This window comes from Colobus angolensis, unplaced genomic scaffold (genome assembly GCF_000951035.1).
Source record: "Colobus angolensis palliatus isolate OR3802 unplaced genomic scaffold, Cang.pa_1.0 Scaffold87, whole genome shotgun sequence".
NCBI lineage: Eukaryota > Metazoa > Chordata > Mammalia > Primates > Cercopithecidae > Colobus > Colobus angolensis.
In genome coordinates, this window is record NW_012122598.1 from 557,913 (window position 1) to 583,909 (window position 25,997).

General features: G+C 47.7%; 2 protein-coding genes and 1 long non-coding RNA gene across 7 annotated transcripts in view; all 3 read right to left on the bottom strand.

Annotated features, from left to right (window-relative positions):
- PDE1B (phosphodiesterase 1B, calmodulin-dependent) overlaps positions 1–18,702 on the bottom strand; it is a 34,140-nt gene extending 15,438 nt beyond the window's left edge. For 2 of the 4 annotated variants that reach the window (XM_011930431.1, XM_011930433.1), the window contains exons 1-3: positions 18,323–18,702; positions 18,110–18,235; positions 1,068–1,181 (exon numbers count right to left, since the gene is read on the bottom strand). In XM_011930431.1, the coding sequence (XP_011785821.1) occupies positions 1,068–1,181; positions 18,110–18,222 (227 nt within the window). In that variant the 5' untranslated portion in view covers positions 18,223–18,235; positions 18,323–18,702. Of the gene's footprint in view, positions 1–1,067; positions 1,182–6,477; positions 6,801–18,109; positions 18,236–18,322 lie in introns of those variants that run through there. The other 2 variants (XM_011930432.1, XM_011930434.1) reach the window with 2 other exon arrangements.
- A 1,142-nt stretch (positions 18,703–19,844) lies between these two features.
- LOC105503532 lies at positions 19,845–20,869 on the bottom strand. Its single transcript, XR_001000493.1, has 2 exons — positions 20,724–20,869; positions 19,845–20,416 (listed from the first exon to the last, which is right to left on the bottom strand). It is a non-coding gene; the product is annotated as an uncharacterized LOC105503532 (long non-coding RNA).
- A 4,447-nt stretch (positions 20,870–25,316) lies between these two features.
- Positions 25,317–25,997, bottom strand: part of NCKAP1L (NCK-associated protein 1-like) — a 50,509-nt gene continuing 49,828 nt past the window's right edge. For both annotated transcript variants that reach the window (XM_011930436.1, XM_011930438.1), the window contains exon 31: positions 25,317–25,855. In XM_011930436.1, coding sequence (XP_011785826.1) covers positions 25,724–25,855 — 132 coding nt within the window. In that variant the 3' untranslated portion in view covers positions 25,317–25,723. The remainder of the gene's footprint in view (positions 25,856–25,997) is intronic.

Sequence of the window (25,997 nt, forward strand, 5' to 3'; positions counted from 1 at the left end):
TCACGCCTGTAATCCCAGCACTTTGGGAGGCCAAAGCGGGCAGATCACCTGAGGTCAGGAGTTCGAGACCAGCCTGACCAACATGGAGAAACTCCATCTCTACTAAAAATACAAAAATTAGCAGGGCGTAGTGGCGCCTGCCTGTAATCCCAGCTACTCTGGAGGCTGAGGCAGGAGAATTGCTTGAACCCCGGAGGCAGAGGTTGCAGTGAGCCAAGATCGCGCCACTGCACTCCAGCCTGGCCAACAAGAGCAAACTCCATCTCAAAACAAAAACAAAAAACATATATATATATGAATAATATATCTTACATTCTTTTTTCTAAGTCTTTGAAATCCATCACGTATTTTACATACACATCTCAGTTCCTACTGGCCACATTTCAGGTGCTGGATAGCCACCCAGAATGGTGGCTCCCATGGTGGGCAGCAACATCTGGAGGCATTCCACACTAGACTAGATGAGCTTTAAGGCGCCTTCCAACTCTGAAACAGGCTTCTGTCCTTCTTGATATCTGTGTTTGTCTCTATCTCTGCATCTCTATGTTTGCCTCTGCTTCTTTATCTCTACTACCACTATTTCTCTCTGGATACCTGGAGCTCTTTTTATTTTTTTTTTTTTTTTTGAGACAGAGTCTTGCTCTGTCACCCAGGCTGGAGTGCAGCAGTGCAATCTCAGCTCACTGCAACCTCTGCCTCCCAGGCTCAAGCCATCCTCCCACCGCAGCCTCCCAAGTAGCTAGAACTACAGGAGCATGCCACCATGCCTGGCTAATTTTTTTTTTGTTTTGTTTTGTTTTTGTAGAGACAGGGTCTCGCCATGTTGCCCAGGCTGGTCTCAAACTCCTGGGCTCAAAGAATCCACCCATCTTGGCCTCCAAAGTGCTAGGATTACAGGTGTGAGCCACTGTGCCCAGCCACTACCTAGAGCTCTTCATATCTGGTCCACCCTGTCTCTTTCTTCCTGTCTCTGTCCATGCCACACGTGTCTATCTTTGTCTTAACCCCTCTCTCTGGAACACTATGTCTGACATCTTTCTCCTTCTCTGTCTGTCGGTCTCTCTCACCGTGTCTCATCTATGTAGACGGCTTCCAGCAGAGAAGCTGTGTACTCCAGATTTTTCTTCAGTTCCTCGATGTTTACCTCCCCGTTCTCCAACTGCTTCACCATGTAGCGCAGCCTGCAGGGAGCAGATACAGAGAGGCTGCTTAGGCACAGCTACCTTATCATGAGAACAGGATACCCCCTAATAAGGTACATTTTACAGAAACATCCTCAGTCTTTTGTAAACAGTTAATAATTCCAACATTAATAATAATAGCAGCTAATGTTCCTTTTTAAATCTCAGGCTATTGCCACTGCCTGTATTAAGTTTATCTACACCCAAAGTTTAATGCCAGGTTTTTCTGCTCCATCATCCCCACCACCAGCTGACCTCTCAAAAGCTCTTTAGTCAGTGCTTAGTCTTGTTTAAAATGCCAGGGCCCAGCAGAATTAGGCAGGTACAAGCCCCTGGAGTTATGTTTTTAGGATGATCTGCTTCATAGCCTGAATAATCAAGAGTTGAAACTGCTTATTTCCCCCATGGGAGAGGGCTTTGGGGTCAACAGCAATCAAGATAGCCCCCAAGAGTATTTCATTGTCTCTTGGTCATGGTGTGGGGGGTGGGGGTTACATGTCCACAGCCCCTGTGTGCCTGGCAGGGATGGCAAAAGCACAGAACAAAGACAAATCTGAATGCTTTCGCCTGGCCTCTCTCCATGCAGGCAAAGCTAATGGATTATGATTCCAGAATCCATCAACCAGGACAAAGCCAGGTTAACCCCTGCCTTTCCAATCTTACACCAGAGAGAACCTCTGACAGAGTTATCTACCCACCCCCTGCCTCTGTCCCCACCGAAGCTTCCTCCGGGACAAAAGTGGTGGGGTGGGCCCAGGGATCTCACTCACTGGATGCTTTGCCTGAAGGAACAATCACCTCATGTTTTACACTTACGAATTCTGGGGTTTGATGATTAACTGGGAGACTTCTTAGAAGTCTGGTGAGTTCAGCCCAGGCAGTCACAAAGCAAACAAAGCTCTTCAGATGGTGATTTTAATGAAAGCAGTTAAACATTCCTTTCTCTCCTTTCCTTCACCCTGCCCCACCCACCTAAAACCAACCGGGGCTGAAATAGTGGCCATCCTAATTCCCCACTGAGAGGGGCTTCAAAAACTCAAGGTCACCCTATGAGTCAGGGAGAAGAGAATGAGTCAGGGACCAGAGGCTGAAATTAGCATCAATTCCCAGGGATGCCGGGGGAGGGAGAACAATGGCGTTCCTGAACAGAAGTAGCTCTAGAATCCCAGGGTCTCAGCAGCTTTGGAATCGGGGTGCCCAAAATAGCCAGCCCCAGGAAGCATCACAGGCCAGTTCTCACCTCAGGGCCTAGTAGTCCTGGACAACACATCTGAGAGCAAATGGGACAGAAGGGAAAGTGGCAGAGAAGTTGGAGGGCTATCCTCAAATCTCACTTCCAGCCTTCCTGCTGCACCATCTCCATGTGGAAACAGCAGGTTGTTTAACAAGGAAGAGGATGATTTTAGTAAAGCTCAGCCCCAGCTCCAGCTTCATTAGGGAGGAGGAACAGAGGCGAGATATCATAAAAGGCTTTCCCAGCTAAATGAGCCGGAAAGGGACTATGAGCCAGTATCTCCCAGAGTACCCGGCCCAGAGATCACAGAACAAAGAGGTATGCTTTGCCTTTGGTGTCCAGGCACAAGCTGGGGCTTCCCTCTGCCAATAAGTCCCCATAGCCAGAGACCCTCAAATCTGGGGACATAAAATCCAAAAAGGAAGGAAGTCCTCTTCTTCTGCCTATAGTTCTCTCTCTCCCCCAGATTCCCACCCCAGCCTTCTGCTTCATTTGTCCCTTTTACAAAAACTTTCCCCAGGGTCAATGCCCATCACCAAAGTTCTTTCAGTTCCCTTCTCGACCCACCTTTTGAAACCCACATCCCAGCACTGGCTCCCAAAGTGAGCAGCCACGCCCACGGCACTCATTTGCATGTATTTGCATAATCGCTAACAATGCTGCCAGCTCTACATTTTTAAAAGTGCTTTCTCCTACATTACATCATTTTATCCTCACAATGGGCCTATGAAGGAGGGAGGCGGGGAAGGAATTGCCATTCCCATTTACAATGCAGAAACCAAGGCTCAGGAGGCAGCTTTGGTGAGATGTATCCAGCAGCAGCACGAGTCTGGGAGGCAGGAATCCTGGATTCAAAGCTAGTACTTCCTGCTGTGAGCCTTTGAGCAAGTCACTAACTCTTAATCAGTACTTATTAAAATGTGGTCTGTAGACCACCAGCATCAGAACCACCTTGGATCCATGTAAAAAATATAGATTCTAAGTCTAATTCCACAGCATTTCTGAGGGTACAGTCCAGGGATCTGCTTTTTTTTTTTTTTTTTTTTTTTTTTTACTTTGAGACAGGATCTCACTTTGTCAACCAGGCTGGAGTGCAATGGCACAATTGCAGCTCACTGCAGCCTCCACCTGCCGGGCTTAATCGATCCTCCTGCCTCAGCCTCCTGAGTAGCTAGGACTACAGGCATGTGCTACCATGCCCAGCTAATTTTTTTTTTTTTTTTTTTTTTTGTAGAGATGAGGTCCTGCTATGTTGCCCAGGTTGTTCTCAAACTTCTGGCCTCAAGTGATCCTCCCACCTCATCCTCCCAAAGTGCTGGGATTACAGACACGAGCCACTGCACCCAGCCTGCTTTTTTTTTTTTTTTTAAGAGACACTGTCTCGTTCTGTCACCCAGATCATAACTCTGGACTTCCTGCAGAAGAACAGTGAGGTGAGGACTTTGAGTGCATCTGGGGAGGTCTAAACTCCAAAACACTTTACAATAAGAGAAGGTCCTGCCAGGCCAGCAAGTACAGGTGTGGCGGGTGTTATTTGACTTCAGGAGGGTACAGTTCAGCACCTGGATCCTATCAGTCACTTTAGTCCAGATCCTCTTCTTAGACTTCTCATTTGTCATATGTATTATTTAATCTTCCTTTCCCTCCCTCCCCACCTCCTTCTGATGTCTGGATCATGTTTGGTTCAACAGATTTCAACAGAAGCTATACAAGAGCTCCTGGACAAGATCTAGAAGTGGCATGATCATAGCTCACTGTAACCTCAAGCTCCTGGGCTTAAGCAATCCTCAGCTTGAGGCCTCCCAAAGTGTTAGGATTACAGGTATGAACCATAGTTCCCAGCCCAATCTGCATTTTTAAAAAAACACCCCAGGTTATTCTAACATACACTAAACTTTGAGAATGTTTATCTTAGAGCCTCAACTTGTTCATCTATAAAATGGTAAGGATGATAATAAACATTTCACAGGGCTATTAATAAGAGGACTGAGTGATATAATACATTAAAAGACCTGGCACATACAAAAAGTCTCCATAAATGTAATTTGAATAGGAATTGACTGATCAGCATCAAATCATGGTGATCAGCATCAAACCAGCTCACACCACACTCCCTTCAAATCCAACAAGTACCTTCTCTCTACCAAGTCCAGATGGAGAAGACTGAGTTGGTCTGGATTGAGGCTGGTAATTAGGAAGCCCCCTAACAGAGGAAATGGGAGAAAGATAGTAGCCATGATCTTTCCTTTACAATTACAAACTTCATTTGATCTTCACAAGCTCCTTATAAGGGAGGTTAACTGACTTGTCTAAGGTCACACAACTCATCCATCTCAGTCAGGTTATCAAGGTCTACAACGCAATGTAGACCTACATTGGAACCTAACCGTGTCCCCAAACAATGAAACTGTTAAGGCAGAACAAGCCTAATCATGCAATTAGCTTAGAGAGAGGCTGGAACCCATTCCATCATAGCTTCTACAGTCTCAGCCCGTCCAACCTTAATTAATTCTGTCGGTTGGCCCATAGGAGACTGAGTGTCTTGATGACGCTGACAGTGACTTGTTTATCTTGGCCTCCATCCTTAGAGTACATAGAACGTGCTCAGTAAAAGTTCATTAAATAAATAAAATGGAAAAGGGAAAATTAATCAGGTGTGAGGCTATCTCCCAGAGTTCACAATGGAGATTTCTGAGCCAGGGTTTCTAAAAATAACGGTGAGCCTGAGAAGAGTAAGGTTGTAGGCTGACTTCAAGCACACACTTCCCTCGGAGTTTCTCCTTCCCTCACTTACAGATCTTGTCCAGGAGCTCTTGTATAGCTTCTGTTGAAATCTGAACCAAACATGATCCAGACATCAGAAAGAGGTGGGGAGGGAGGGAAAAAGAGATCAAAGAATAAATTTGACAAATGAGAAGTCTAAGAAGAGGACCTGGACTCAAGCGGCTGAAAGGATCCAGCTGCTGAACTGTACCCTCTTGAAGTCAAATAACCCCTCCCCACACACCCCCCCCCCATACTTTCTGGCCTGCCAGGGTCCTCTCTTAATCTAAAGTCCTTTAGAGTTAGGATCTCCCCAGACCAAAGTCCTCACCTCACTCTTCTTCTGCAGGAAGTCCTTCTATCCCACCAACATCAGTTTTAATCCAAGCCCTCTGTTTCAGCCATCATGGAATCTGGCACAGGAAAGGTATCTTTCGCTGTAGAACAGGATGCTCAACCCTGTCCAGTCCTCATCTGGCCCCAAGGAAAGCTGGCAGCTTCCCCCAACTTTCCTTCGACCTCCATCCCTGCCCGTTTCACTACCACCACTTCTTTCTGCTTTACCTTCAGTCCCTGCATGATTGGAAAAGCCTCAGATCCTGACTCCCAGAAGTCCACAGTCTCTCCTAGCTCTAGGCAGCCATTGGGAGGAAAAGACTCTGGCAGTTATAACCCAACACCTCAGAAGAGTTCAGCTTCTCCAGCTTCTACAGTTCATTTATTTGTATCACCATGGCTGGTGTTCTGGGGATTTCCAAAGTCCCCTGCCTCTTCTTCCAGCACCCACATTCCCAAAAAGATCACCATAAGTAGGGGGCTTAGGACAGGGAAGCCAGAGAAGGACTTCCTGCAGAAGAACAGTGAGGTGAGGATTTTGAGTGGGTCTGGGGAGATCCTAACTCTGAAGGACTTTAGAATAAGATAGGGGATGGTAGTCAGGAGAAGAACTGTATTTCCAGTTTGGGTTCTTAAGACAAGATTAAATTTCAAAGGGATGTGAGGTCCTAAGGATGTTGGGAGTCAGGAAGGAGAGAAAAGGAAGAAACACTGATAAGTCACCTGCCATAGTCAAGAAGAAACAATTTCAAAAAGGGAGGGGGGAATGGAAATGGAAGGAGAATAAGGTAAAGGGCAAGATGGACAGAGTAAAAGGTGAAGTTGGCACGCACACACACACACAAAACATATGGGGGACTGTCAGGTCTTGATCTCTCCACTTCACTAAACTACAACTGGTGGATCCATGAGCAACCTGTCCTCTTCCTCCTCCCCCTTCCTCTCCTCATCCCTGGCACCTACCTGAGGATGGGGCCCTGAAGGTGGCTCCTCTGAACAGGAACAGGGTTTGCCATGGGAATCAAAGTTTCCTGCTTCAGAGTATTAAAATCCTGACCCCGGGAGCCCCAGGGCCCCTAAGCGGGGACAACTTCCTCTTTGGCCCCTGCCCTCCTCCTCCAGGTCCCAGTAGAACTGAGCGACTGACCAGAGAGAACTCTGGGGAGGGGCCTGGCTGCAGGAAGAAGAGAGTGGGGAGGCAGAGACCCAGCCTACCGGAACTGGGTGAGAGGGGAGGCTGCGGGAAAAGTTTCACATCTGAATCAGATGGGAAACAAGAATCTGTTCTCAGAAGAAGCCCAGAAAGGACAGAAATAGCACAGGCCAGCCTCTTGGTCTGAGGAGGTGGGGCTCCTCTTTGGGAAAAAGGGGGTTAGCAAGAGGTTTAAGGGTGCAGGAACAGGAAACCATCCTGAATCTGTCACGGAGAGGAAGTCTGTAGCGTGAGGGGAAGGGGTCCTGTAAGAACCCCCAAAAGGAGCTTAGCAGATTCAGCTCCCTCTTCAGGGTCTTTTTCTGGGGCCATTCTTCAAAATGAGCTTTAATCCACCTCACAGAATGGAAGTAAGACAGGGGGATGAACTTCCCACAGAGAATAAGAAACTGTAGGGAGGGGCTTCCTGAAGCTAGGTGTCAGGGGATCCTTATCCAGAGGCCGGCTCAACAGGGAGGGAAGGGCCCTCCACCCACAAGCAGAGAATGAAAGTCAAGAGAACTCGCTCATAGAAACCAAGGGTTTGGGCAAATTAACACCCCCAGCCCCAGTTTTCTCATTTGTAAAATGGAAAGTGGGGAATAACCATGAATTAACCAGAGAGAGGTCAATCCTGCTCAGAGGTAAGGAGAAGCGACGAGATGGCCCAGGAGGGGCCAAAAGAGGCACCCAGAAGGGGTCTGAGAACCAGGACCCCCTCTCCTGCCTTCAGACTTTGCTTTCGCCAAGGTTGGGGAGGGAAGAACCCAGTCCCTGCAGCTCCAAGTGGACGTGCGCACATAGTCCCAGCCCGCCTCCTGATTGGCTAGGAGATGACATCACCAATACATGTACACTGGGGCTGTGATTGGTCAGATGAGTTGGGCGGGGCTAAGGGGGAGAGCCGGCGGGTGAAGCCCAACGCGTTGGGGAAAAGAGTTCGGGGATCTGCAGTCTGTTAGATCTAGGTCTCTGGCTGTGGTAGAGAGGAAAAAGAACTAATGGAGTTGAGTATGTCAGCAGAAAGGGAAAAGAGAAGACACAGGCCAACAGCTAGGATTTTATGACAAGAAGTTTTCCTTTTACCCCTACCCATCAAAAGCAGGAAGAAATTAAAATACTTTGTCATTATGCCAAAGCCTTGAAGAATTAGAAATAAATGAAGTTGGGGAACCTGCTGTTTCTCAGCTCCACCGAGTACTGGGACAAGTGGAAGTGGGCTTCGATCTCAACAAGAGGAGTGGAAGTCAAATATCTTAAGGCTATTCTCTAGTGAACACCTGGTAGCCGTGAAGCAGGGCTGCTGCAGATCTTGGGAGAAATAAACCCACTCTCTGTATTCCTCTCTTTCTCTCTGTGTCCCACCACCACCCTCCCCACAATGGCCACAAGCTGATGAGTGTTTTTAGAGAGAAAGGACTAGACCCAGTGTCAGAGCCCCTGAATGCCACCCAGGAGATGAGGACAGGTCATTTGGCATGTTCTGTGGACAGGCTTGCTTTGCAGGATGGGACTGGGAGTGGGGGCAGATTGCAGTACACAGCCTGGAACACTAACAACCTCCAACACAGGCCAGCTTCCCTGCCTCATCTTGTACCCTCACTCCAGACCCTGCCACTCTAGCCAAGTAAGTGCTAAACTCAACTCTCCTAATGAAAAGTAAAGATATCTTAGACCAGAAAAGCCTCGAAGAGGGTATCTTGTCCATTCCTCTGCTCTCTTACCCACTAGAACCAAAGCTGGTTGGACGAATGGCTGCTCAACACCAGCCCACGTATGCATGCTGCATACTTTGTCCTAACCTGTTATTATTATTTACTGTTCCTAATAAGGAGGGATAGTGATCAACCATCATCCCTTCCTGGGGAAAAATTTCACACATCAACACTTACCCACACATATACACATACCCCACACTCTACATCTAAGGAGACTGTCACCTGGCTGGCAGGCAGGACATAAATGTGATGACCTCAACAAAGGGTCCAGTATGGATTTTCCTTTAGCCCTTAAATGTAGTTTAAAAATAGAAAGGAACCCAACTCTAATGCCTGCCCAGCCTGCAGTGAAGAATAAGGTTGAGGTAGGAAACAAAGGATGGGAGACTCTGTCTCTGGTAAGGAAAAAGGGGTGGGGGTGGGTGGGGATAAAGGGGTGGTGCTTGGGAAGGGATTCACTGGCTGACTTCAAAGCTCCAAAATCTCAGAAATTGAAAGAACCAAGGAAATCATCTAATTCCAATAGAAAGAGGGCATGAGTTTAAAATCAGGAGACTTGTCTGGCTAGCTCAGTTGAAAAGAAAAAACTAAATTTAAAAAGAAATCACAAACTTTTGCCTAGATTTTATTACTATGTGTGACCTTGGGAAAGTCACACTGAGCTTCAGTTTCCTGGTCTGTAAAATGGGTAAATAATACATGCTTCACAGAGTTTTCACAAGGACCTAATGAGATATGGTGTGAGAACACCTTGGGAACCCTAAAGTGATACATGAATGTGAAGGATAATTATTTAGTCCAAATCTTTAGTTAGTTCAGCAAATATTCATTGAGTCATTCATAAACAAAGTCCCATATGCCCACTCCTACAGCCAGGACCCCTGAGTTTCCATCCAGGCCTCAAACGGCACCTGGATATTTGTGGGAAAGCTCCAGTCTCCCTGATGCCACCACTCCAGAGGTTTAGGGCTTCTCTCTGGCTTCTTATTCCAGAGGCCCCAGTGAGGCAGTGGAGGCAGAGGCTGCAGAGCACGTAGAGCACAAAGCTCCAGAAACCAAGAACAACTAGCTCTCCACCTCACCCGAGCATTCCCACTCCCCCACTCCCCTGGCTTCTGGCTTCCATTGCTATACAGACAGCCCCAGTTCTGGCAGCTGGCTGGGCATTGTGGCGGGGGTGGCTCCACAGATAAAAATAGCCCCCCTGGTGGCAAAGCTGGGTTGCCATCCTGGGAGGCACTGTTGACATGGCAGCAGTGGTGAGAGAGCCCTCAGCACTGGACAGAGGAGCTATGGGTGGGGGTGGGATGAGGGAAGGGAATGGGGCAGGGCCTGGGGAAGATTGGAAGACAGTGGGGGAAGGACAGAAACCAGGAGGGTGGAGAAAGGAAAAGAGGTAGGAGGTATTAAGGGGGCAGGGAGGAAAGGAAAGGAGATTTGAAAGGTGCTGCATTAGAGAGGCTGGAAACACACTGAAGAAGTGGGAGAGACTGCTTTCAGACTCCTCCTGTGCCTGTGCCTTCTGACCAGAAGCCGTTTCTAACAGGTGTTCCTAGCAACAGCCCAGCACCACTCAGATCACATGAGGAAGGGAATAATCTAAGCAGCTTGAGCCTCAGCCCAGACCAATAAGAACCCAGGTGTCCCAGCTCCCAGCCAAGAACACAAATGAGTCACCTTTCCGTCAGACTTCAGCCCTTGAGAGAGGGAGGAATTGGGAGGGGTGGGTGAGAAGGTCAGAGGAAGCAAACTGAAGAGGAGGCTCCCAGTACCCAGTCCAGAAGAACTCTTTCTCTGGTTCATTTGTCCACCCCTCTTTTCCCTCCCTATACCATTTGATTTTGCTCATTAACCACCTCCACATGGACCACCCCACCAGCCCTCCAAATCACATCCCAACAGCTGTTCCCAGCAGATGCCCTGTTTCTATGGGGCCTAACAGATGTTGAAAGTAGTCTGGGATGGGAAAGTAAATTAAAAACTTGGCAAGAGTCTGACTGCAAGTGTGATGAGGGCAGCATCAGATTATGGATCAGCAGGATTTGGGTCTGGTCCCAGCACTGCCCCGATTTTACTAACTATCTCTGGGGATTGTTCCTTCTCTGTGGCCTTTATGGTTCTCAGACTCAGGGACTGGGTTGGAGACACTGGGGAAGTAGGATGCTTGGGCCTTAATTTCCCAGTTCCTGAGTTCATCCTTTCTGACTGGCTCACTGCTTCCCCAAATCAGCTCTAGCCCAGTGCTTAAAGGAGAAGGGTAGATTTTTTCTTTATCAGAGAAAGGCCACATTCTAACCTCCATGAACTTTCCAGGAAGTTCTCCGGCATATCTGTCTTCAATTTATTTCACTGCAATGAATAACAACAGCAAATTTTCTTGGCATTTCAAGGAAGAGCAGAAGGGGAGAGAACAGGAGGGACCAAGAAGTCTTTGAGGTATCTAGTGCAATTTGGTTTATTATGTATCTTCCAGATTGGAATTTCTAAAGCAGTTGCTTGGTAGAGAGATGCTCACGGTTTAGGAAGTTTGGCAATACTGTTGGCATGTGTGTTCACTCAGTTCAGGCCGCAAGAAGTTTCCAAACAAGGTGGGCACAGAGGAGAGAACAAGGGACACGGTGCCAAGCAGACATGCAACAGCTGATAAACAGGGGAGCAGGGAAGCCAAGGAATAGGAATAAAAGGAAAAACGTCCCTAGCCCCCAGGTCCTGCCTGCCAGAGAATCACTCAGCCTCTCCCTATGACCAGCCCCCAGGCCCCAGCCCTCAACCCCCAGCCGGCCAAGCTCCCTTCCCAACCTAAATGGTGCCAACACCAGCTGGCAGCCTAATCACCCCACTGTAGCCACCATAATTATTTGCAAATCTGACTTCTCACTGCAGGTGTGGAATCAACTGACCTGGAAGTCTGGCTCTATCCAACAGCACCACCTGAAGCACCCCCTTTCTAGCTCTTCTCCATGCCCTATGCCCCCAGGCCTTACCCCAAAAACAACCTGACCCTTCTCCCACCAAGCCTTCCTCTCTACCAAAACCCCAACACAGCTCCCTCAGTGCACCTTCGCCAGGTCTGAGTGCTGAAGTGGAATCTGAACCTGGTGTTTTCTTCTCAGACAGCAATAAGCTCCATACAGGCAACCCCAGCTGAGGGGAGAGGAGCAGTTGCAGGACTGGGGGATGCTGGGGCAGAGGGGCAAGAGCAGGGGCACTAGGGACCTCCCTGCACTGAATGGATAACAAGTTGATTTTATCCTTTTCCCTTCTCAGTCACCCTTTTTCCCCTGCTCAATTCCCATCTATGCCCCTTCCCAAAAGAAGGGAGGAATGGTCCCACAGTTCTCTTAGACCATGTAGTCTTGCTCCCTTAGGGGACAATTTTATTATCTAACAACTTCCAGTCTCCCAAGTTGTCTCACCTCCACCCCACCTGCTGCCCTGGTTTTGTCCCTCTTTCTCTGCTGCTATCCTGAAGAGAGTTGGAAAATAGCTACTCAACTTCCGTACCTGAGAAAAATCAGCCCCTTGAGATTCAAAGGCAATTACTTGGCTTCCTCCCCAGAGGGACTAGGAGGATGAGGTCACTGAGAAGGCAAAAGACACGCCTTGCAGAAGACAGGAGTCGGGGCTGGACTCATAAGGCCTCAGAGGGCACCTATTGCAAGCTTATCCTGTACCATTACCACAGCAACCCCTCAGTGAGGTGAGGGAGCCACAGGGATTTTCTGACCCCTAGCCAAGATGAGGGAGGAGAAGTACTGATGGCAAGAGTGAAAGGGTAAGTCAAAGGGAATGGGATAGAGAGAGGAAGTGGGACAAGGGAGAAGAGCAAAAGGGAGCCTCACAGCAAAAGAGAACCCAGAGAAAGATGAGGCAAAGGAGAAGATGGAAGAATCAAAGAAGAGAAAATGAGAGAGAGCAGAGGAGTTGGACACAAATCCTCAAGAATTCCTTTAAAGACTCAAAACGAGAGGGAAGACCTGTTTTCAAGGTTTTCTGCCCCTCCAGCCCAGTCTGAAGGTGGCAGAAAGATTTTTTTTAAAGGTCGATGGAATCTGGGCGATAGGGAGGCTACCATTCCTTTGATTTCAGGAACTCCCTGGCAGGGTGTAGTTATAGATGTGCAGGCTTCTTTCCTGCTGAGCATCTCACCTGGCCTTCTAGTCCCATGCATCCTCAACCTCCTTCACCTTCCTCTGGACAAAAGTGGTAGATGCATCCTCAAATGTGGAATCCTCTGTCTTTTTTCAAGCCACCTCCTGAGGCTCCTGGACAAGCAGAGTGATGTTTGGATTCTAAGAGACTTCAGTAATTTTCTAAAATAGGATGTGGTATACCTGATAATACCCTCAAGCCTAGGGACTTGGGATAAATGTCAGAAGGGAATTCCCCAAAGTTCATAGAACCCACCTATGGCAGCCCCTAGGCTTCCCACGCTCGCCGTGTCTCAGAACTGCAATTGCTCCAACCACTTCCAGTTTGACCATCGGGAAAAGATGATAAGGAGGAAGTTCCTCTCCTTTCTTTTGACCTCAGTGGCCCACATCCTTCATAATATTGCCCTCCTCTAGCCCCACCTATCCTTCTGGTCTCTAAGCTCAGACACGTACCTTCTCTCCTTCCAGATAACCATCAACAAAACTCCTTCAATCACAGCTCAAATCTATTAGGTAATTCATATGCCTACCTCTTGAATCTTTGTCTCCCTCATCCCAGCCAATAGTTGCCCATCCATTCGCATTCCCCTGCCTCTTCACAAAACAAGCTCTCCCATGCTGAAAAAGACCTTCAGCCTTTATCATTTAAAAGTTACTTTTACATGATGATATTAAATGAAGAACTGAGACTCAGAGAGACTATGTGACTTAAAGAGTACACAGTTTTAATTGTTAGAACAGAATGTGAACTCGAACTCAAGTCCCCCATTATTCCCCATGCCCTTCCACTACCACCACTCTGCCTCCCTGTTTCCCTCCCTCCAGCCACCTATCCTGACCAGAGGTTTGTCAAGTTCTTCCTTGGGGCTGAATTTGATCCCCTACCTCTGCACCTTCCCTTCAACTTAAGGCAGGAATTTTCTACCCTCTACCTTCCCAGAGATACCACACAGTCCTCATTCAAGACAAAGTTGATGGAGGAAATAGAGACAGAAGACATTTGATGGAAAAGTGGAGTATGAAACAGAGGAAGGAGAGATTCCCTTTGCCATGGCTGGAAGCAGAGGAGGAAGGACTAATCCAGTGAGGACAACACTAAAAAACTATCCCTACCAAGGCATGAGAAAAATGACACTCCTTTTTCTCCAGAGGTCCAGGGAACCACAGTTTATGCTGCAATCTTCACAGCAGCTCCACATCCATAGACAGAAAAAGGAAAATGGCAGCATGATTTTCAAAACTGGTAAGAGCCATAGAAGATCACTCCATGGGGCATATACAAAAAGAGGGCAAAAGGCAGGGTTAAATCAATGAGGCATCCATCCTCAGCTTCTTCCTCCCATCCACTGGATCTCCCCAGAAATGTCAAAAAATCTGAGTGTCACAAATACATTCACAAGATCACACATAGGTATTATCCCATTACCTACATACACACATACATCATCTCATAACTAGGACAATTTCAGGTATTCAGGTAAGTGCACACCTTCCCAACACATTTATTATTAAACACACCACTTATAAAAACAGACACATCTTCATGGAGCTCTGTCCCCAGCATACCTATCAACCTTTACCCAAACACATATGTATACGTGTCAGGCAGGCATTCACAATTTCATCCTAACATATCTCACACAATCCAAACGCCACAGTTTCTGGATCCTCTCTGTAACTCCTTCAGTTCCAGGCTCTGTCCTGAGGTCCCCAAACCCCATACCTTTTAAGCATCACTCTCTCAAAAAAACAACATCATCATCATCTCCCTTTCCTCCACCTCCATTTCCTACTCCTCCCCCCGCCACTCAACAAACACGGAGGTATACATGCACCACAGAATCAGAGACAGAACTGGACCTCGTGACATATGTACATATATTCACTATTGCATTTGTTCATTCCTTTATTTAACAGCATTTATTGAGTGCCTGTTATGTTCAAGGTATCACACTAGACTCTGATGAAACAAAGATAAGCAAAAATAACCCCAATGGGGTCCCTGCTCCAGCTCTTCTATAATGACCTTGAACCACAGCATAGAACATTGAGCCTAGATTTTGAGGGTCCCAAGTGTGCACCATGTGGGGAAAGAAGAAGAGAAAGGGACTATGTCTATACTGTCCCAAAGGAAGGGGGAAGTTCTATCTGTAAAATGTAAAATTCCAAGAGAAACTGGAGCAGAGAAGAGAGAGTGATGTTTGTACCATCCTGAGAAAAAGAGAATGCATATTTATGCTTTTCCTATGTATATAACCCCCTAAAGAAAAAAATGAGGCAGAAACCCAGAGTGGTAGAATTTCATCAGTTGGGTGGGTGTAGCAAAACAGGAAACACAGAGCCTCCCAACTCTCCACACCCCTTGATGGAGTTGAAGCAGATTACAAGCTCTGTAGGAACAGGGACTATGTCTGTTTCATCCACCACCGACTGTATCCTCGGCATCCAGCATGCCACCTGGTCCATAGAAGGTACTCAAGAAATAGTTGTTGGATGAATAAATGAGCTGAGGATGGCAAACCAAGGTCTGCTCATCATTTTTCTCGATTCACAAAAGACATAGGAAATTATTTCTACCTCTTCTGGTCTTCTTCCGGTTCCCTAAAGCCCTCTGATCTCAGAGAAGGGTGGACAGCCAAGTCAAACACTTCCTCTTAGGGTTAAAAATGCTGAAAATCATCCTGGCCAACTCATCATCTCCAGATGGCCTCTTTCACCCTCTCTTATGGCTCAGTTTATGACTCTGCTTAATTAGGGAAATTGTCCTGAAGATAGGGGTAAAATCACACAGTTAAGAGACTCTCTTCAGTTCATATGATCCCAGATTAGATTCTGAATTTATTTTTGACAGGGTCTTAGTGTGGGAAACAGAATTCTTGAATGCTCTTCCCAACAAAAAATTGCCCTGCACAATTATATTAGTGTGGGCTTTTTATCCAGAGTCAAAAACACCAGGCCTAGTCTCTCTGAAGAAAGTTTGGATGTCCTAATTAGAAATGAGAAGGGTAAAGGGGCGAAAATAGGATGTGTTGAGTAGAAGAATCTAGATAGATAGTTAGATAAATACATACAAGGATATATGATATGTTTCCATTTCCAAGCAGTACCCAGTCCTAAGATATAAATCATGTCTATTTCCTATTTCCAGACTTAGCAACCCTTTTCCACCTTAACCAAAGGGGCAGGGGGATCTTTATTTTCACTTAAAAAGGGGAACACCTCCTGTCTCACCTCTTCAGAAAACATCCCATTGAGAGAGTTGGGAAACTCCCACCTCTTACCCAGCAAAGCCCTAAATCCTTTTATTTCCCTTCATCTGATAGTCAAAGCCTCCCCAGTATTCAAAAAGGCAAAATCCAGTAGGCCATGAACGTAGATCAAGTTGGGATCTACTTTGATATCAAGGTCTTTCTCTGCTTTAAGGACGTGAGACTGGGAATCTATCCCTGCCAATTAATAATCAGGAGATTGTACTTTTTTGGGTAAGTTATATTACATGTAACTAGCTTTACTTTTTACCTGTAAAAATAGATTATTGTACAAAGCTAGTATTCTTAAGGATCAGACTGCTAAAGTGAGTGAAGACCAGAATGATCTAATCAATAACAATAGGGATCCTTGTCCACCCTAATCTTATGTAAGGACATCTCAGCTAAGGCACTCTGGAGGGACAGCTGCCTCTACTCCCTTCTCTTCCCAGGTTTCATGCCTCCTTCTGGGAATCCTGTTCTCTCACCACTGAGCACTTCTCACACTAAAGGAAGAAACAGCAATTCATTTTCAGGAAAGGCTTTTGGTTAGAAATGTGTGGGAGATAGTGAAACTAGTAACACCCACTCTTTTGCAGGGCCCTGTTACCTGGAATAGAGGCAAGGTAAGTATGATGAGCCACTAATGTTAGGGGAACCATCCTGAATTCTCCCATTTATGGACCTGGGGCCCTTCTTTACCTTTTAACTACTTCCTTACTTTCCCTTTCCCCAGCTCATTTACCATTAACAGAGCGTCATTTTCTATCAAGAATCACACAGTGCTCCTCCGAACAAAAGCATCACACAGTGCTCCTCCCAACAAAAATCAATTCAATCTGGTTTTCCATTTCTTCATCCCAGAACTCATTCCAAGGCTGTGCTTCATAGAGCCCAGCAAATTGGATTGGCCAGAGGCAGCCAAGGAGGGGGACTGAGAAGTACATTTGGATTCCAAGCCTTGTTGCCCACTATGCCTCAGTTCTCCCTAAGGCCTCTCCAAGTAGCTAGTGTATAAATCAGACCCACCTGCCATAGAAAGGTGTCATCTTATCACCATAGGTGAAGTATTTAAAGGACAATACAATATAAACATCTATCCATCCCCTACCTCCATCTCTCCCTCTCCCAGAACCCAGAAATAGAAAGCTTTGGTGCTCACTATGGAGAATATTGGGGAGGAACTGGGTTCAGGGCTATGTTTACTGTGTTTCCTCTCTAAACATCCATAGTCTCCTATCTGTTTCCTCTTTCCTGGGGCCATGGATTCATCTCAGAGAGAGGGACATCTTCTCTTGTTCCCTGATTAAGAATCAACAGACTGCGGAGATTTCCCAATGACAGCAGCTGACTGGGAGATAAACATGGTGCATGGCTTGTCTTTGCCCCAATCCTCTTTTTTTCCTAAGGAGCAGGGGAAAAGTTCCTTTCCTCCCCTGGGACTGGAGTATGAGATACCTGAGTTCTTCCTTCTCCCATTTATTCCTCCCCACATGCCCTCGTACTGCAACAATAGGAAAAGATGCCCAAATGTGCTTGGAGATCCTGGAAGACCCTATATAAACAAAAAGGCTTTGATTAAGCCAGTTACCTTGCCTTTGTCAATTAATATTTCTTCACCATCATCACCTCCTTCAGCTTCCAGGTGGGGGCTCCAAGCCCCCTCCAGATTCCAGGTGGGTCCCCTCATCATTGGGACGAGTTTCCAGGTCCCAAGAGATGAGCAGCTCAGACATGGGGTGCCCCCCACCCCACTCCCTGTGCAGGAGGCAGAAACTGCCAATCCCAACTGAGACACATATGACCCACAGGTTGGCACAAGTATTCCCATGCAGTGGATCTACAGCTGTGTGTAATCACTCCACATACCTCTGTGACCCACGGTCACTCATGCACACACATGTCATGTGGCTCACATCTGCACAACTCTGCACATGGATACGTGTGAGTCAGCCTGGCACCTCTGCTGCCCTCCTGCAGCCCTGCCACACTGCATATACTGTGCTGCCTCTAAGCGCTGCGTGTGTCAGCCTGGGGTCCACAGGCACAGGCACATCGTTATCTTTGCAACTCCTAAACCCGCTCCAACCCGGCCGGCTTGCTCCGCACATGCCTTGCACATGTGGCCTGGCCACGCGTGTCAGGGCCGTGCTTCCTCGCACCTGCCAACATGTGTGCCAAACAGAATCTACCAGCCCACAGCCCCGCTCCAGTTATCCCCCCTCCTCCTCCCGCTCAGGCTCCCTAAGGTCCCTTCCCCCCATTCCCGGGCCGGGGACTTACAGAGACCGAAGCTTAATCCACATCTTCTTGCTGGGAGCTGACTTCAGCTCCAGGGGTGACGGGCAATCCGACTCCTCCAGCATCTCTGGAGGACTGCGGGGGGACAGCTCCATGCTCAGCCACGGTCTACGGAACAGAGAGAGGAGACAGCATCTCAGCTCAGCTTCAGCCCCAGCCAAGAGACCCTCACCCCCCATCCCAGGCCCTTCCCACCTGCGGCTGGCGTGGACCAGCCAGGCCGGTGTCTCTAGGCTCGGCCCGAGCTGGCAGAGCTGCAGCTCCTGCGGCTCCTCCTCTCCCGCTGCCCAGCCGAGCTTTGGGCTCCCCGTCCAAGCTCTCCGCACCGCCGCTGCTGCTGCCGCTACCGCCGCCGCCGCCGCGCGCTGCCAGAGCCGCCTCCTTGCCTCTCTCCTCCTCCCCCGGCCGGGTTCCCCCCTCCCTCTGCTCTCCCTCCCTTCTCCTCAGCCTGCCCGCCAGTCTCTCACTCCTCGCAGCCACTCCTCCCCCTCCCAAAGGAACGATTGGAAGCCGGGGGCACACACAGACAGAAGCGCCCAAGGGCGAGCGCACGCACACAGGCGCCGGGGACGAGTGGCTGCGTGTGCCCTGTACTGGCGGATGTGAGTGCGTGTTTACAGAGCGCAGCGGAGGCGGCGGGCAGGACTTCGGTGTGGGTGGTTGTGTGGGTTCTCTCCGTGTGTTTTGAGTTTCTGTGTATGTGCGTGTGGTTCTATGTATCCACGTGTGCCTAGCTGCCTGCGTGTCCCATGTGTGAGGGCGGGGTAGGGGATGAGCACACATATTTCCCGGCTAGACCTGGACTCGGAACCCAGTCAGAGCAGACCCCACCTGTGCTCCTGTCTTGGAAAAGTTCAGGGTGTGCCGTGAGCTGTAATGGCATCCCACGCTTGGCCTCAGGTCCCTCAGCTTGATCTTCCCCACCTTTCTCCAAGACTGTGGCCTTCCCAGTGGTGCTTCTACCTGCCTGCCTAGCGTATAGGAATTTCTTCCAAGTTCAAAGCTCTCCAGAGCAGGCAGCACCACATCTTCCTTTTTTTTTTTGAGAAGGCGTCTCTGTAACCCAGGCTGGAGTGCAGTGGCACAATCTCAGCTCACTGCAACCTCTGCCTCCCCAGTTCCCGCGATTCTCCTGCCTCAGCCTCCCGAGTAGCTGGGACTACAGGTGCAGGCCACCACGCTGGCTAACTTTTGTATTTTTTAGTAGAGATGGGGTTTCACCATATTGGCCAGGCTGGTCTCGAACTCCTGACCTCGTGATCTGCCAGCCTCAGCCTCCCAAAGTGGTGGGATTACAGGTGTGAGCCACCGTGCCCGGCCTAACATCTTCTTTGACTGGGTAATAACTCTCTACACAGCTAGGAAAGCATTCCTGATATCAAAACCCCTCCTGAAGCACTTCCAGCTCATTTCTTCTATTCTGTCTTCAGAGAAAGAAATCTAGGAGCTAAAGGCCCAGCACAAAACAACCTAGCTGATTAATAAACATTTGTGGAAGGAGTGAACTGGAATTTGAACTCAAGACCTTGTAAAAGCGCAAAGCCTCCTCCATCCAACCGAGTCCTACCTAGGACTCTTGCAGGAACTACCTCTCTTGCTCGATATTGTTCTCCCCCTTAATGACCACTGGCTTTGGCACTGGGGAAACTCCTATGTCAACAGAAAGTGGAGATATATTCACTAACTGCTGAATCCAAAACAGGCCACTAATCCAGGATCCCAGAATGTAAAATTTAATTTCAAAAAAATTCTGGAGGTTGGAAGGAGGAGTGATCAGGAGAAGGTATTTACTCTGTTCTAAATGCTGAGTGGAGGCTCCCCTTCTCCCAGTCAAAGAAGGAGAAAAGAAGTGAAATGGAAGGGCGAAGAAGCAGATAGACTGTCACAGCTAAGACTCCTAACATAAAAGAATTGCCAAGTTAGGTCAGCATTTAGATTCAGCAGAAGTATCAGCAGAACCAGCTCCCAGAAAGTACAGAGGCAGAAAGAGATGGGAGAGTCAGAGATGGAGAAAAAAGTGGAAAGAATAATGGGACTTCCCACCCTCTGTCCATCTACCTTTAGCACACATCCCTCTTTTCCCTTCTTGCTGGAAGAACAGACCCAGTCAAAACTGGCTGCATCTGAGACCCTAGTCACACTCCTACTACACAGCCCATTTCTGAAAATTTGGGAGTAATCTCCTCCTTATCAACTGAAAATGAAATGGGCTGGAAACTACAAAAGAATTGCAAATTAGGATGGTGCTAAAGAGTTCTAATTAGTAAATTAGGATTAGAACTAAGGAGTCTCGGCTGGGCGTGGTGGCTCAAGCCTGTAATCCCAGCACTTTGGGAGGCCTAGACGGGCGGATCACGAGGTCAGGAGATCGAGACCATCCTGGCTAACACGGTGAAACCCCGTCTCTTCTAAAAATACAAAAACTAGCCGGGCGAGGTGGCGGGCGCCTGTAGTCCCAGCTACTCGGGAGGCTGAGGCAGGAGAATGGTGTAAACCCGGGAGGCGGAGCTTGCAGTGAGCTGAGATCTGGCCACTGCCTCCAGTCCCGGCGACAGAGCGAGACTCCGCCTCAAAAAAAAAAAAAAAAAAAAAGAACTAAGGAGTCTCCAAATTTAGGCAGGTCTTTAAACTAGAACAGGTAGGAAAGAGGCAAGATGTACATCCACAGGGATCTCTCAACATTTCTTGTTAACATAGTGGCACATCCCGCTTTCCCAAGACCCCATGCTCCTGACTTATTTTAAGGCTAATTCACACGCGCACACACAAAGTTATTCATGAAAGAGACATTAGAGTTCATCTACTCTAATCCCCTTCATTTAATAAATGGGAAAACTTCATAGACAATACAGTTTGATGGAAAAAGCAAAAATAAAAATAAATGAGAACTAAACTAACCCAGAAAAATTATACAGTCCCACAGAGAGTAAGTGATAAAACCAGAGCCAAGTCTACGAGCCTTTTTCACTCTGTGGCTCTCTTTCACTTTCTTTAGTCACCAGTCCTGGCGTTTAGTCTCAACCTCATTCCTCTTGTTGTAATACAATCCCATTTCTGCCTTGCTGCATCCCTAAAGAGATAAGAATAGGGTATACTTGTTCCACTCAGAGGTTCAAAAGACAACTATTCTCTCCCTGTCTTTTCCTTTTGTCTTCAACCCCCACCATTCCCAGGCTCCTTCTCATTCCTCTCCTTTTCAGCTTCTAAACTGCCCCCTACCCCTAGGAGGCTCTGCCTCCTCACTCCCCTAACCCCACAGTCCTTTCCAACAAGCTTTGAGTTTGATAGAGACCAAAAATGATGCTTTGGCAGCAGGTGACGGATGGATGTGATCTGCCTCCTACGGGAATGCTATTTAAAGGGGCAGCCTCACAATCCTCTCCTTCCAAAGTGACAAGAGAAAAGTCTGCTCCTCAATCTCTCCAGAGCTGCAAACTCAGCTCAAGTTAACTTCTGACTTCCTCAACCTGCAACCTGGCCTGCTGCTCCTGCTTCCTATTCAAGTGGGAGGGAGAGTACTTGACAACTCATTGAGGTGTGGGGGCTGAAGGGGGATTCATCTTCATCTCCTTTGATGACAGGTACTTAGGAGAAGCAGGAGGCCCTGTGGGGAGGAGGACTGGAAGAACACTCTTCCCCCAACCGCGTGAGTGCATTTCAGCCATGTGCCAGCTTCTTCTCAAAGTCAAACTTTGTTGGAGAAGAACTGATATAAGTATGAGGACCTAAGGTGAAGGAAGCCTTGTCCCTAGCTGGGACCTCCTCCCTCCTGGACCCTGGTGTTCACAGCACAGTTGTTCCCTTCCTGCAAAGCAAAGTGCTTCAGGGCATCATCCCCTTGCCCAGGCCCTGGACCTTATGCACCTTGTTATTTTTTGTTTTTTTGTTTTTTTGGTTTTTTTTTTGAGACAGGCTCTCGCTCTGTTGCCCAGACTGGAGTGCAATGGCATCATCTTGGCTCACTGCAACCTCTGCCTCCTGGACTCAAGCGATCCTCCCCAACTCAGCCTTCCAAGTAGCTGGGACTGCAGGTGAGAGCCACTATGCCCAGCTAGTTTTTGTATTTTTTTTGTAGAGATGGAGTTCGCCATGTTGGCCCGGCTGGTCTCAACCTCCTGAGCTCAAGGGATCCACTGACCTCGGCCTCTCAGAGTGTTGGGATTACAGGCAACAGCCACCATGCCCAGCTAATTTCTTGTATTTTTGTAGAGACAGGGTTTCACTATGTTGCCCAGAGTGGTCTCAAACTCCTGAGTTCAAGCGATCCCCCTGCCTCCCAAAGTGCTGGGATCACAGGGGTGAGCCACCACACTCAGCTCCTTCTGCACTTTGAAGTTGGCCCACCTGCCAACTGGATTGAACACCATGGCAGGGGAGGCAGTGTTTCTACTGTCCAAACAAAAGGGAGCACCTCTGCAAGTATCTTGCCCCAGGCCTTGTGGGAGGGATAATTCCATCTTATTGCTGCAAACAAGTTAATGGAGACTTTAATGAAAACACTGCATTAATGAAAATGCTGAGGCTAGAACCTACTCTGTGCCTGTAAGACAAAACAAATGGGGTGAGATTTCTGATATCCATTCTTTACTTCCTTTGGGCCTAAGTAAAGCAAACTTACAACTCGGACACAATTTATTGTGTGGGAAACAACTTATTGTGTCCCAAGTTGTAAGAGGACAGAGATGCTCCTGGTAAAGGAAGCAAATTGCCTGAAATACTGATGGGTCCTGTTACTTCTCTGTCCCTTCACCTCTAGACGTTCACTTTTTGCTTCCGGTGGTAAAGGCCATCATGTCCTCACCTTCTCCAATTTGCTCCTTCTAAGGTCTCTGGATTCTAAAAACCAAGTCCTCCCTTGTGAAGAGGCAGACCGGGTAGGGAGAAAAGGTCTAGGACTGAACATCAGACTTGGGTCCCAGTTCTAGTTCTACTGCTAAACATGTGACCTTCATTCAGTCATTTAATATTTCTAAATCTGTTTTCTGACCTGAAATAGGAAAGCCTTCCTTGGCTACCTTGCAGAATTGCTATAAGGATGTCAAAGCACTTTGAAAAAGTGTAAGTGGTAGGGAAATATGTGTGTATAATTATATGTTTACAAAAAGATATATCAAATTACAAAATTTTAGAAATAGAGAATATATCTGTGTTACCAGGGGCTAGAGATGGGGAAGGGGGTTGTAGGAGGCGAAGCAGGCATGGCTACAAAAGAGCAATACGAGGGATCCTTGTGGTAATGAAACTGTTCTGTATCTTTTTAAAAATTATTATTTATTTTTTGAGACAGAGTCTCGCTCTGTCACCCAGCCTGGAGTGCTATGGCAGGATCTCGGCTTACTGCAACCTCCACCTCCCGGGATCAAGTGATTCTCCTGCCTCAGCCTCCTGAGTAGTGGGACTACAGGCACGCGCCACCACACCCGGCTAGTTTTTATATTTTTAGTAGAGACGGTGTTTCACTATGTTGGCCAGGCTGCTCTCAAACCCCTGACCTCAGGTGATCCACCTGCCTTGGCCTCCTAAAGAGATGGGATTACAGGCGTGAGCCACTGCACCCGGCCTGTTCTGAATCTTGACTGTAGTGGCAGATACACAAACCTGCATGTGATAAAGCTGTATACCTGCACGTGATAAAGCTATGTAGAAATAGATAACACACACACATGAACACACACACAGAAATGAACATAAGCAAAACTGGGAAAGGAAATCTGAACAAGATCAGTAGATTATATCAATGTCAGTGATCCTGGTTGTGGCAGTGTACTATAGTTTTGCTAGATGTTACCATTCAGGGAAACTGCGTAAAGGAAAACAGAATTTCTCTGTATTATTTCTTACAAGCACAGGTGGATTAACTATCTCAATAAAATTTTCAGTTTTAAAAAAAGGCATTCTGTCTGTCCTCCATCCCCCGGCAGCAACTTGTCTTGCTGTCCTCTGGGAGGCTCCTCTTAAGCAGTTCTACCTGCAGATGGAGGAGGGATCTCTATCCCCTGAAGCAGAAAAATATAAGCATATAGAGTAATTGTTCAGATACTTCTGAGCCTTCTCTTCCTCATCAACTTTACTCTCAGTCTCACAAGACTGACACTGAATCACCCTTTAGAACATAAGGTCCTTCCCATAGCAAGGAAGGAGGACTAGCTGATGCACGAAGCAGGATTCTCTGTCGCGTCCATCCTAAAGAGCAGACAATTGTTGCTAAGAAAAATTTGTGTGCTGATTATGGGTGCCAAGTTAAGAAAGTATTGACTAAGCCTGGGTCTCAAGAAATAAAAAGCAAACACATGTACAAAACCCCAAAATAGCTATCAAATAGGCTTCATGAAGTCTGAATGGTTTTTGCTGAAAACCAACAGTTGCTTCCGTTTCATCATGAAAGTATGGACATGACCCTAATTAATCAACTAGCTAATTATATTTATCAATTCCAACCACTCTAGACCTGTGATATATATGATCTGTTTCTCCACTTCTTCCTGGCAGTGGGTGCACAGAAGTGATGCATGGGGGCCACTATTTCCTGCCAAGGAGTTAAGTAAACCTAGTTTAGTGCTATCTTGAATGCCCCAGGCTCTGTGACACTTGAAATTCTAATTAGCGCAGAAAAGGGCTCAGTTAAAACAGCTTGTACTCCCTCAAGGATACCCACTCTCAGGGCCGTACAGCCTAATGAGGTCTGTGAAATTCAAGATCCAGAAGAGAAATCCCTGTCTGGAGCAACAGCTGTACCCAGGCTGACAAAAGGATTTGGGGGTTAAATTAGTCCCTCCCAATAAAAGGCAGAGTACCCCCAAAGGGTACAGGAGGGAAACCCCACCTGAGTCTGGGCCAGTCAGTTATCATGTGACCTAGAATTGCCAGAGACTAACTGACCCTCTGCTCTGGGTTGTGGAGATAGCAAAGCAGGAGGGGTTAAAGCAAGAGAGAACTTGTAACAATGTAGTAGAGCAGGTGGGCAGTGAACATCTCTGAAGGGCACTTCCTCCTTGCCCCAGTAGGAAAGGCAGTCAAGCTGGGGGCAAAGGAAGAGACCCAATGACTCCTCAAAGAGCCCCACAAAGGAAAAGAGGGGTTCCTTTGCTGCTGCTCTGCAGTAGGGGTAGGCTGAATGTTTGCTGAACACATTCGAAAAACGAAGAGAGAAGATAATGGTCCTAATGAATGTGCAGGAGACAATAGCAACTCCAGTGGGAGGATTATAAGCTCATTATGGTTTAATATGATGATTGATCATCTCTGCCCGCCAGCATTATCCTAAGAATAGTGATGAAGGTCGGAGAGGCCCATGCCTGTCAGAGCTCAAGCTCAAGTCACCAGAAGATAGAAAACATACTTGTACATTACTCCTTTTTTCATTGTAAAATTCACACAAGTGGCCCCACACCCTAACTTTTTCCATAAACTGTCCTCCATGCCCCCAGCCTGCCTCACTGCTGTACGATTTCTCAGCCCTGGATTGTTCTTCCACAGATCTGTTCATCAACTCTGGCTTCCGACCCTCTCCTTAGTGACCCCACCCCATTCCCACCCCTTGAGAAAGTGACCACAGCTTCCACTATGGCAAGGGTTTAGGAAGGTCCGAAGGGCTCTTCAGTGGGTACTGGCAGGCACTCGGTTTAGGTGGAAGGCCCGGGACACCTCCCGATAGGCATTTCGAAGCAGGACATAAGGGAAACAGGACTCCAGCATGTCCAGGGTCAGGAAGGATGACTCCTCCACCACCTGGAAGAGATGGGGCCAAGAGATGAGAACCTCAGGTAGGGCATTTGTCTGTGATACCCTGTTCCTCTTTGCATAGTTCCCAGGCCCTCGGAGGCCCTGAGGTTATAAGTGAACAGGGTTCTAAATCACACCCCCCCTCTTC